Source organism: Corvus brachyrhynchos, unplaced genomic scaffold (genome assembly GCF_000691975.1).
Source record: "Corvus brachyrhynchos isolate BGI_N302 unplaced genomic scaffold, ASM69197v1 scaffold1120, whole genome shotgun sequence".
Lineage (NCBI taxonomy): Eukaryota > Metazoa > Chordata > Aves > Passeriformes > Corvidae > Corvus > Corvus brachyrhynchos.
The window spans coordinates 905,603-918,337 of NW_008235737.1; the positions used below are offsets into that span (position 1 = coordinate 905,603).

Consider the following 12,735-nt stretch of genomic DNA (forward strand, 5'->3'; position numbering starts at 1 on the left):
TGTTTGTACTTCCTCCATTTCTGCTTAATCCTGCCAAAAAAAGTGTTCCAGACTGTCACATTACCAATATTGTAACCAACACTAGCAAATAACCCCACCACTACAGAACATCCCTAGTTCAGAGTAATAACTACCGATTTCCCAAGTTCAGCAGAAAAACATAAAGCAAAATAGTGTAAGTGAGCACTTCCATTTCACTGACTTATTTTTGTTACTAAAAAAACAGGACCTGCCAACTAAGTTATCCTGCTGGTCTAATCCATTGAGAACAGTGTTTGTTATAAATTAAGCCAGGAATCTTCCCTGTAAAAAGAACCTCTGGTACACAAAGCAGTGTACCGGTTAGACACAAAAACAGTGATAAAAGAAAGCTGCTAAACTGCATGAAAATAACATGTAAGAGATTACCCCAGATTTGGTAAATCCTGGCAAACACCAAGTGTTTAGAATTCCTTTCAACTTTAACATCACCAGCACCCAGCAGGGTGTATTCAGCATCCCACAGAACCTGCACTTGTGTTTTTGTATAGGGGCTTAAAAAAAAAAAAAAAAATCAAATCACAGCAACTGCAAAGTATGAAAGTTCGAGATTTCATTCTCAAATAGTCTCGATAATGAGCAGGTGGTATTCTCTAACACTAAATAATCATCTAAATAAGTACGGGTCTGTATTACAACTAGAACTCAAGCCTAAAGGAACATAGTCAAGGAAGATATGTGGAAGACCTGTTCCACACATGCTAAGGACAAAAGAACAATCATTTCAGAATCACATTCTTCATCTAAGTTTTTTACCCTGAATCAAAGGGGTGCAAATTATTCTCAAAAGCAGAACCAAATTTATCTTGCTGCCTGTAAAACAAGGTATTTCTTCAGCTACATAGTTCGTTTCACTCCATAACAAAGTTAGTAGCTGTAACGGCTTTTTACTTTGAATTTCAATGTAGTATGTGCTTGGCCTTATTCTGAGCAAAACCAGTAGACAGTAACACATGATCTGCAGTGACTACACAGACAGCATCCACTCAGGACTTTGTTCTAACATTGTGAGTGTAACTTCCTCCTAGCACTGCCCACATTTTTAAGCAGCTGCAGGAAAGCTTTTGGAAAAAAATAAAATCAGACTATATATCAGTTCGTGATATACAAAAACCCTACTGAAGTAAAGACGTTTTGAACAATAAATTCAGACAAAGTGAAAACAGCACCCTCTTGACTCTTTGGTCCTTTCAGAGAAAGCAGCTCCACGATAGAATACCACCAGCAGAGAAGCAAATTTTTAAACAGCTTTCTATTCCCATCCCAAAGTGCAGTTCAGCACCTTCTCAGGGCTGCTGATACAGCTGTTCACCAGCTGTGCTACAAATCACCAAAATGATCACTTAAAACCAGATACTTTTAACCTAGATCATTTCAGTGACCCAGTTTTGCAGAGCAGCCTCATAAACAGTCCAGGCATAAGCGAAAATGCCTAAAGGTTTTTACATCCTGGGTAAAGTTCTTACAAACAGGCTTCTCCCAAAAGAAAACTCAGGCTGCACTTACATCCTCAAAACGCAAGAAATCCACATGTACAGAAAGCATACTGAACTGTTCTATGTTAAGGTATCTTTTAGATCTGCCTTGAGTTGGTAGCTCGACTCCTCAAATACCTTGAAATGAATATGTGCCACCTAGTGCATCAGTCACAGCCAAGCAAATAAAAATAACTTACCAAACGCCTAGCAAATTCTTTATTTTCTGAAAGAAATCCATATCCTGGGTGTACCTTGGAAGACAAAAAAAAAAAAAATTCAAGCTGATTGAGTTCTGAAACCAGACACCAAAATTGCTAGCACATTTTCAAACACTGGGGATGATGAAGTACATTACTAAGCATTTAAATAGGTTTAATACCTTAAGAAACTCTCTTAACACACTGATTTTTCTGCCCTAAGCCGTTGAGCTACCATTTCTGAAACAAACTTTCCTTACTTAACTAGGGACAACAGGGTTGTTTGCAGAGCAAATGGAGCTGTTTGCAGAGCAAATGGACATTTCTTTTGATGATTTGCCTTCTGCTCTTTTTAGCTCCATTGCAGATTTCCCCATACATGCTCAACCACACTCCTCACCAACCACTGTAAAGTACTCCTCACCCCAAAATATTTCCAGCACTAACTCTAATAATGGTGCATAGGTCCACAGTTGTAAGCCTCCCGTCTCTAGTGACCCCGGCTGGAGAGCACAATATACTCTCTTCATTAGTCTAAGTCAAGCATCCTGTGTGCCTCGTTTGCTCACACCCCAATATACATTCAGCCTAATTACTTGAGAGGAGCATGAGAAAGAGTTTTCATTTTACTTTTTGCAAGTCACATAAGATTCTGGATCTAATATACTCTGGTAGACAAAGTAGAAGCCATTTTATTCACCTCTTTTAAAGAGCCAGTAACCAGGTTTCATAATCAGAAACTCAAAGGGAAGAAAACACTGGGTTTCTTCATAGGAAAGTTTTTGGCCCCTGAAGGCACTGTACCAAAACATCATGTTTGAAACAAATTACAGTGCTGATCCAACTGCTAAAGGGTAGTTAGTGCTGCTGATACATACACATCAAATTTTATTTTAATAAATGTTCTGTGTACAGTAGCTCTGAATAATACATTTATTTCAGTGACAGAACAAAGAACATTAGGAATGTGAACATGATTACATATTAGTTTTTCCTACTGATTCCTGTCAAGCTTTGAATCTCTGGCCAACTTGGAGGGAGAAAGGCAGACTTGCCCACATTTACACAAATTAGCTAATGTGCATTTTGTAAACATTCTGAAACAAAAACGATTATGGGATGCACCATTTATCTTCCTACAAGTAACATTTATGTAACATAGAAAGTGATTCAAATGAAGTTTAAGCAAAAGCCTTTCTGGACACACTTTCCAAAACATTCAAAATAGCCATTATGGCATATAAAGGGTTAGCGCTCAAAACTAATTGGGATTTTTTTTTCCCGCAGCAAATTTGGAAATGAACTGAAGCTGCTCCCTGGTGTGAAAGCTGAATCCAGCAGCCACCTGCAGGATCAGCGACCAGTGCTGCCAGATGCTACAAAGCCTTTGATTTCCAGTAGCGATTTCAGACACATTTAACTCATGTGACATGAACTAACTGGAATAGCATATTCAATCACTTCCCCCCCACACCTTTTAAAAAAAAAATACAAACTCTGGCTTTTCTGCTTTCTATATATGAAACAGCTGCAGCAGATAGACACATTCAGACTCACAGCTTGGGCCCTGGTTTTCCTAATGACTTCCATGATGGCATCCATGTTGAGGTAGCTTTTGCTGGTGGGAGCTGGGCCAACGCAGACGGATTCATCCGCCATTTTCACGTGAACCTGAAGAGGCAAAATTCAGCATTAACAGATGCTCCCAGCAAAAATAATTACCATCACCCAGTTACATGCACACAAATCTGATTGTGTCAAAGATCATTTACATACCATAACCACTCTAAAATACACACTGAAATTACCAACACTGGCATACAAGTACTTGCACAATAAATCTCATTTCATTTAACTCTGAGTTTAAGTCACTGTCAAAATGTTTTATTATTCTAATACATTATTTTGAATTTGATTAAATAAAATCATGACAAATAGAATTTCAGCTTCCTATACTGGTCATCTATATGTAAATTCAGACTAAAAACTACTTTGTTACTTGTAACCAGGGTAGTCTAACATCTTAATACTTAATAACAAACATTCATGACCAGTTCTAAGCAGGCTCCCCAGGAAGTTGGGGATAATTAGAGTGAATTGAATGAAGGGATGCAATGAGTGTCCCTGCACAGCATCAGATCAGCACCATGCACAAATTAAAGCCTATGACTAAAGAGTTCAATATCACCACACGTGAACCAGAAAATCTTGAGAATTATTTAAGCAGGCTCATGTTTGATTTCTAATCCATCGTATCCTCATTTATATGCATTTACCAAATATTTTTTTAGCCAAACAAAAAAAGGACAAACATCTCCAACATTTTACCAGGAATAATAAAATATCTGTGTTTGAAGTTAGAAGTCGTCTTACATCTCACACGAATGCTTATCTTTAAGAAGTTTAATTAGATTGGTCTTTAACATGTTTTCAGAGTTCAGAATACTTTCTTTGAAGTAAGATACACATATAACCATTAAACCAAACAACCAGTTTTTCCTCATTCTGCTTTTTGTAAGCTTCCTTTCAGTATGTATTTAAGAAAGCATGCCATTGCTTAAACTGTCCAAGATTGTTAGCTGTCAGTAGGACTTGTTTAGAATGACAATTTGACATTTCCAATGCTTACCAGTTTTTAAAACTATTCGATATAATCTTCAGCATTTGAAACTGAGACTATATTGTCTAAAAATGGTGCTCTTTCAGAAAATTAATATTTGAGAAATATAAGACCCTGAGATGAGTTCAGCTGGTCAGAGTATGGTGCAAATAACACCAAGGTTGTGGGTTTGATCCCTGTATGGGTCATTCACTTAAGAGCTGGACTCTATAATCCTTGTGGGTCCCTTCCAACTCAGAATATTCTGTGATTCAGCATAATATTTTTGGTTTATTAACAGGAAATTTCATTCTTTGTGAAAAGGAATTTTATTTTCAAGTAGTACGAAGGCTGTCAAGTCTGTCAAACTAGTTAGAAGTTACGTAGTCTGGATACACTGTTGGCTCATTCAGAAGAAACAAGGCCAGAAAAAAAAAACAAAACATCTACAAACACTGACAAGCAGCAGTCCGACAATCTTTTGAACAATACAATGAGAAATAAGTAGCAGGTAAATATAACAAATGTATCAAACAAGGAAGAGAGTCACTTATGAAGCATTTTAATTTTTTCTTCAGTTTTATTTACTTTTTCTGAACTTAGCAAAAGCTAATCCTACCAACAAGCAGCACATTAACTTGCCACCTAATTCCACGTTTCTCTCTGGAGACATATCTTAAATAGCTTCTGAATTTGCTATATTCTCAAGTATATGAGAGTTCACATAATCTCCTGGAATCACCACACATTTCACATTTCAACTATTGCTTCTATAAAGTCAACTGTTTTGTTTTATCACTACAGCATTTGTCTCACAATATAAACAGAGCAAAACCAAAAAAAAATCCTAATCACTAGCACAGACAATCATGCAGCAGGTTTTAGTGCTTTCTAGTACATACACCTCAGCAACTAACTAACCTATTTTGATAAAATACTATCAAGATTAGCCTGTGTTGTCCTTCCTGCAGCACTAAGCTGAAGAAACAGCATGTGCCCCTTTATCTTCATGATCAGTGTATATGCTTAAAGTTGTTCTGAATCCCAGTATGGTTTACATTTCTAAACAAAGTCATTCAAGCTTAAGCTTAATTAAGCATGTATGTTTTACAAAACCAAAAGCTTCCTTATATAAAAGGACTAAATATCATTAGATATTTCTAGGTATCAAGATGCAAACCCCACACCCACCCACTTCTCGCATTAAGACACCAACACAGTCCCACTAGTACCAAAAGCAGCCATAGAAAGTATTGCAAACCAATTGATTTCATACATATAAGCAGTTTTGTGCACTTTTCCCCAACATTCCCCTGCTCCTATCTGAATTGTTTCATTGCTATTCAATACTTTGGAGTTTCAACTCTTCCTTTTTCACACTACCCTGTAACCTGGTAAATCCATTTCTCTTTGTTCACCTTACTACAAGTTGTTGGTGCCTTCTCTAGTTCAGTGCCAGTTCAGCCTTCAATACACCCTAATATACCTCACACAGGTATAACACAACAGAAAACCAGTAACCATATCACATTCATGTTACCTGATACATCTCCTCAGAGCACCAGGCAAACCTCTCAAAAAAATAAGTCTCCATTCCACCTCCACTAGTTCAAAACCTCTTGATTTTCAGGTCCCAGTGACAGCTTTTCCATCTAGGGGGCTTCTCATATCTACTTTTATTACAAGTAAACCAGCACACATATAAACTGGAAATCTGCTACTTCTTAATTCATAATGACAACTCCCTTTAGCATTTAGATTTCTTTGATAATGCACTGTAGTTCATGAAGAATACCCCAAATATTGTAACACAAATACATCATAGGTTTTTTTAGCATAGTACAAATGTAATTACTAGCAAACATTATAACAAAAGCCATCATTTGAGTCTACATGACAACTGAAACTTTCAGCTTACTACCAAGTGCCACCTACTTGACACAGTAATTCACTAAACATTTACCTCTGCAGAAGCCAACTTATAATGAAATATTTCTAGACAGTCAAAAAAATCCAGCAACTCCCCTTCCTCAAGCACTACAAATTTCAAATATACTGATTTTCAAATTCAAGGATTGCTTAAGTACTCAACCTATATGAAGCAATCCTAGGTATTCAAAACTTGTCCCTAACAGTTAAAACCTCAGAGGTGTAATTTCTCCCTTTTCTGTTTTAGTTCAAGAAAAAAAAAACCAATGTCAACAAAAACAAAGAAGCAAGTCCATGGAGGTTTTTGAAAAAATGCAATTCCTTCATAAATATCTGAATTGACCCTGCAATCTCAAGCATGAATGAATAACAACAAAGGCTGGAAAGCAGTTCAAACTAAGTGCTTAATGGTTTATACTGAAGGTTTTAATCATATTGGGCTACCTGGGCCTCAAGAGAAATCTCAAGCAGCTACCAAGGGCTTGTTATGTTAGAGAATATAAACAACTAGAAATCATGGAAAGACATCTTATGTGTAAAAGCAGTTTAATTTCTGTAAAAGTTTTATACTTTAAGTAGTCTACTTCATAAAGGCTAATTATATTACAAAAACAGATAATCATCAAAACCTATTGAATCTTCATTTTATAGAACCTCAACCTAATTCAAAAACAAGAGACTAAATACAGTCACCTTTGGAAATCCAAACCCAAATCAATCACAAACAGACAACTAGCTCATCACAGACTCCTGTATCTATGAGAAATAAGCTACTAATAATAGAACTCTGGATTTAGCAGAAGTCCCAGCAGAACAACATTACAATGAATACTAGTAATGGTGTAACTATTTTTGGATTAAGATACAAAGGCAACTGGAAATAATCTGAAGTACAACAACCATTTTATTACACAGGTCTTCCTGACCACATACAGATACAAGAACCAGCTCAAGTCCAACAAGCTTAGTCATTCAGAAGCACACTGCACAGAAGTGGCCACTGGTTACAGAGCTAGTTTAGGTCCAGAAGCCACATTCACAGCAAGGCACCTAAATCAGCAAATCCTGCCAGATCTTTACACAGGAACAGCTTCATGTTTCTTTACCACCTTTCCAGCAAATAGGCAAGTAAAGCAAGGAGTCCATCGGGGATGACTTGCCAGTCATTTTTGGCCTGGACTGGTTCCAGGCACCACTCCAGACTGCAGCAGCTCTCAGGGTGAAGGTGTAAGTAAGAGGTGGCAACAGTAGCAGCAACCGGATTTGGAGATCCTTCTACGTTATGTTTCAGTATCGCAGGAGGATTTATAAACCAGGTTTGGTGCCAGGGCTTGGTATCATACTTCAGAAGACATATATGTCCATAACCCAAAGTTCTGGGTATGAACACCACAAAAATAGTCAGTATCTGCCTTGCAGATAACCCAGTTTAGAAGAGCTGCACTGAATCAGAGATAGGACATACCCAAATTACCTAGACTGTTAGCTCTCCTTTATCCTGGAGAGTAGCACATGTGTTCATTTGACAGTAGCATCCTCTCTCACGTAGCCATACTCTGAATTTACTGAATCATCATTGTAATTAAACCTGTATCTCAAATAATCATCATTTCAAGAAATCAAAATTAATAACTTGCTACTTAAAATATACATAGGTCTCCTAGAGGTGTTCTGTTTAACACAGCAGTATCAAGGTAACCTTTTCCAGGAGCCACTCAGCTACTGCAGATCACTGGTTGAAATCTATATTATAAACAAATTACATTTAAATATGCATGTCTCTCAACATTTAAACATAGAAAAGTTCTCAGTATGGATATAGAATGTATTAAAAATTATTTTAATTTTAATTTTTTTAATTTATTTTAATATTTATTTCAGTGCATATACAATCTATAAAACAATCAAAGACTCCCAGAAAATTTACAGATCCCTAGCATTATAATTATTCAGCAGCTCAAGTTTGTTACCTTCCTATAGATCTGGTTCATGACAAAAAGTGCTTTTCTCCCCAGTTTGTTTCATAATCATTCTCATTTGCTAACTCCAAAAAGTAAAGGCTGACTTTGTCAACAAAGAGAAATATATCTACATGCATTTCCTAACATAGTGTTCAATATCATCTGCATAGTTTCCACAGATGATTTTATATACTTCAGCAGTTTCTAAGGCTTATCATGTGACAGATGTAATTTACTTCAGTGTAAATGCCTAATTAACACATACACACACACTCACTCCCTTTTCCCTCCATCTCCGAGGAGGTAAATGTCTGGGATTCCCCAGTGTCCCAGTTTTTCAGAGTAGGTCAGCCTACACATCCCCAGGTCTCAACACAAGTTGATATTCATGCAGCAGAGACAGTTATACTGAGTTGCAGGCTCCATTTTCCCCCTAATTCTTCTGTGCTGTTTCAGAATTTATATTATAGGGAAACTGTTATAGCTGCATATACAGTACTAATCAAATCTAAGAAGCAATTAAAACAACCTCAGTGAAGAAAACACTTTTGTTTGGTACACTAGATAAGATTGAGCATTGTTTAGACAAAGAAATCTAATCAAACAAGTCATTCTCCTTTTATAGCTCAAATCAATATTACACATTGGAACAACATCCGTTGGTGTAAGTGGATTCACTTAATTGGCCCAAACTGCATAATACCGCTCAGCAAGACAAATCACAATTAGCTCAACCCATAAAATAGGGTTAATGAGTAAATCCTTTGTAAGGTAGCTAAAAAAAACCCAACCACCTCAAATCTTGCCAGCACCATTGCCAAAAGAGACAGACAAAACAGAACAAAAAGCCTGTGGCATTGAACAGTCTTGAGTTTTTAAAAAAAAAAAAAAAAAAAAAAAAAAAAATCAAACAGATGCTAAAAAGGTTCAAATTTACTGCTTTGCCAAAAACACATCTTTCATCTGACCTAAGTGTCTTTAGCAGCTTGACACTAAAATATACACACCAGTAATACAATAAGTATGAGCACAAAGTGTGCAGTATTCATACAGCCTTTAAAGTGCTATCTGCAAAGAAATACTGCCATACGATTACAGCATTTAACCCTAAAACAAAATAATGGAAACATGTCTAGAGTGCACAAAAAACAAAACTGTGAAAGACATAAATAGCATAACTATCCTATATTTCCCATATTTAATTTTACTCAACATTTCAAAAACCTAAATAAAAATTTATGCAAATAAGCAGGTCAGCCTGCAGAGTCAACACAAACAGATCTCTCTGCAAGCCTATTTTAACTCTTTTAATTTGATGGCCCACAAATAGTTATGCAAGGACTATGTAAAACAACTCTTCAGCAGCCTTCAAACGTGTTTTGGTGAAGGGCATTTACTTACATTCCCCTCCAATTCTACAATGACCCTCAAAACAGCCCATCCATTAGCATCTGCAGTATTAGATCCCTGGTTAGTGGACACCAGCTGAGAAAAATAAATTTAAAAAAATAACACCTTTTACTTCCCAGTCTTGTCCTTCAAGTTTGCCAACTGGTCAAAAAATGAAGACAGTAAATAACCCCACTAACTAGGGGCCTCAAAAATCCACACTTTTCAACTAAGATTAAAATGAATGGAACCAGGCTGAACTGAACAATCCAAAAGATGAGCAACATTAACCAGGCAAGGAAGACTGCATTTCTTACCAAGACTAAGAGAAAGCACGTTTCAACACACATCAAGATTTTCATCTGTTTGCATTCTCACTTATACACATGAATTTATTTTTGTAACCTTAAAAAAGGAAAAAGTAAGTCTCAAGACTCTCTTCCATGGATGAAGCTCTGGAACGTTGTTTGCTGCTAAAAAGACACACAATTTTGTTTGCATTATGAAGAGGAAAGGACTCCCCATTGTACCTAGAGGTCTGATCACTCCTACTGTGAAAACCAGACCATGCTAAACCCATCAGAGTGATGCTCTCAAACTGTGCTCTGCTTGCAGGACAAGCAAGAAAATGCCTCCTGAGTCCTGAAGACATTACAGATAAGACTCTAGAGAAGAGTTCCAGAATGGCCTTGGCTCCTGAAAGCCTTTTCCTATATCTTTATTCTTTGACAGCTTCAGTGAAGCACCTTCTAGAACAATGCTGGGAAAGAAGGCTTCTCTATCAGAATTTTATTGCAAGTGCTTACTGTGTTGAACCCTCCAAAACAGTAAAGACCAGGAACTAGTACACAAGTTTACTATTGAAAGTTTAGCAGAATGAAATAGTTAGTTTGTATCACAATCTCCAACATGTTTTACTCAACACCAACCAGGAACAATCAGTCTTTGTTTGGTAGAATAACTGAAAAAGTAGGTCAGTAGTCACCTTGTTCACTAATCTACCTTTGGACTAACTGAAGGATTAACAGAGGTAGAGCAATCAGGAGGGGAAACCAGAATGTTTCATCCTTTACTAACACTAACACACTAACAATCTTGAGGGAAAAGCATTCCCTTTGCCTCCTTCCACTGGTGTCTCCCTTGGTGGGAGGGCTACCAAGTTCCTTTGCTCAGCCGAAGATTAGAGGCTGCCCAGCCACTCAGCACAACCCTTGCTGACGTCTGGGGTGCTGTGAAGAAAGTCTGCAAGCTAGCAGCTGCACTCATATGTCTGCAGACTATTTTTACTTTGGAATACATTATCTAGGGCAAGCCTCCGGACAAACAGGACAATTTTAGTTCAGAGCATACACTGACAATTTGGGAAGACAGTAAATGTATTTACCAAAGAAAGAGTCTCCATCTGTTGCAGGAATTGATCAATTCATCATATTTATTTAGAGCAGTCCACTATGCTCTGTGAGGATGCTGGAGTTACATCTTTGCAGTGTATGTGACTCTGCACTTTAAGTGTTTTAGAAGAAGAATTAGGTTTTTTGTGATGTTAACAAAACAGTGATGCCCTACAGTGTTCTTAGTAGCCTCCCTGCATTTCAAACACATCTGCACCCACATGTCAGCCTTTCCCTAATGGAATCTCAGCTTCTAAGCACATTAGCAAAGCAATAGGACAGATCCTTCTCATGCTGTTTCTTTTTCCTGCCTCTCCCAAAAACAAGCTCTACCGAGGAATGCATTTGATGCATGCTTCTTTGTTTTGCTTTCTAAAAGGGTTAAGACATGTAGGAGATGGGAAAGCTGGTAGTTAGGTAGGTCTAGGAAACAGTATCACATGGTAGGAAGGGCAGTCAACTACAGAACTTCATATAGATTTTGTTCTTAATTAAGCCAGATATCCCAGAAGACTTTGGGATTCAGAAAAAAGTAGGTTAAACTCAGCCACAGTACAAAGCAACACATAGTATGCAGTGGTAACATGCTCCTATCCAGCATTTTCAGCTCTAACTCAGATAGAGTTCCCCTTTTAGATGGATGAACATACAGCCATTCAGATGTCTACAGATGGATGGACTGCAGAAGTTACTTCCAGCATCCAAAGATCAGGGATTCCTAAAACGAGTTCTAATGTTGAGAGAATAGCTCACAACAACAGCAAGGTGAATCCACAGCTACCTGGCATTTCAGCTACACACCAGTATTTAAAAGAAAGGTGAAAAGGGAAAAACTAATGTCAGCTAAATGCAACATATCCTGGATCAGTAGTTGGAAGATTGAAATTTTTTTTTAAATCACAAACACAAGATGCAGACCTACAGTGAATTATGTTCTTCTCAAAGTGGACTAACTTCAGGCCCAAAATGAACCATATACTGAGACTTACATTAAGTTTCACAATCAGCCTTACTTTAGGCACATACAAAATGCCACTCAAAGGATGATCCCACCCCTAAATGCTCCTCCACGCTCAGCTCTAGCAATTACAGTGCTGCTGAGACAGATCAATGAACTGAACAGACACAGTGGAAAAGTAATCTAAGGGGAGGGGAAATTAACCTTCTGTCAGATCAGCAAGTTAAACCATCTCCCAGCCACATGACCATCAGATCCCATACAGTGAATGAATGGGAGGGGGCAGGAGAGCCCAAACACTCCTTTCACAAGTAGTTTAGACTTAGAAAAATTTAGACATAATATGAAGGAAGCTACAATGTTAAATAATCCAAAGAAAATAGCAGAAAAAACAGTTTGTGAGTGAATGCAGAATATCGTAAAGATGACAAAATTCCAGAGCAAGTTTTTTAAAACACATATTTCCTTCATGTGTATGCAATACATATATGCTCAATAGAAAATATAAATGCACATGTATGTATGTTTATATGTACATACACACAGCCCTTAACCACTTCTAGGTACTCAGTGAGAGGGGTTTTTCCACTAAGGCTAAGTACTAAAGCAGTACATATAATGAACAAAAGTTACATCATAAAACTTTAACATTACCATCATGGCCAGCATAACCTTATGCTTTTACAAGGAATGAAATACTTAAAAATGCCTTACGAAATATTTGTACGTAATATTATGTTATTACATAACATTTACAAAAGTAGGGCACTTTTCCTTCAAAATTCCACTAATGT

The 12,735-nt window shown here is 37.2% G+C and overlaps 1 protein-coding gene across 2 annotated transcripts in view; it reads right to left on the reverse strand.

Moving 5' to 3' along the window:
- The window catches only part of PCCA (propionyl-CoA carboxylase alpha subunit), a 275,875-nt gene that overhangs the window by 233,752 nt on the left and 29,388 nt on the right, over positions 1 to 12,735 (reverse strand). For both annotated transcript variants that reach the window (XM_017733890.1, XM_017733951.1), the window contains exons 5-6: positions 3,272 to 3,385; positions 1,715 to 1,768 (exon numbers count right to left, since the gene is read on the reverse strand). In XM_017733890.1, the coding sequence (XP_017589379.1) occupies positions 1,715 to 1,768; positions 3,272 to 3,385 (168 nt within the window). The remainder of the gene's footprint in view (positions 1 to 1,714; positions 1,769 to 3,271; positions 3,386 to 12,735) is intronic.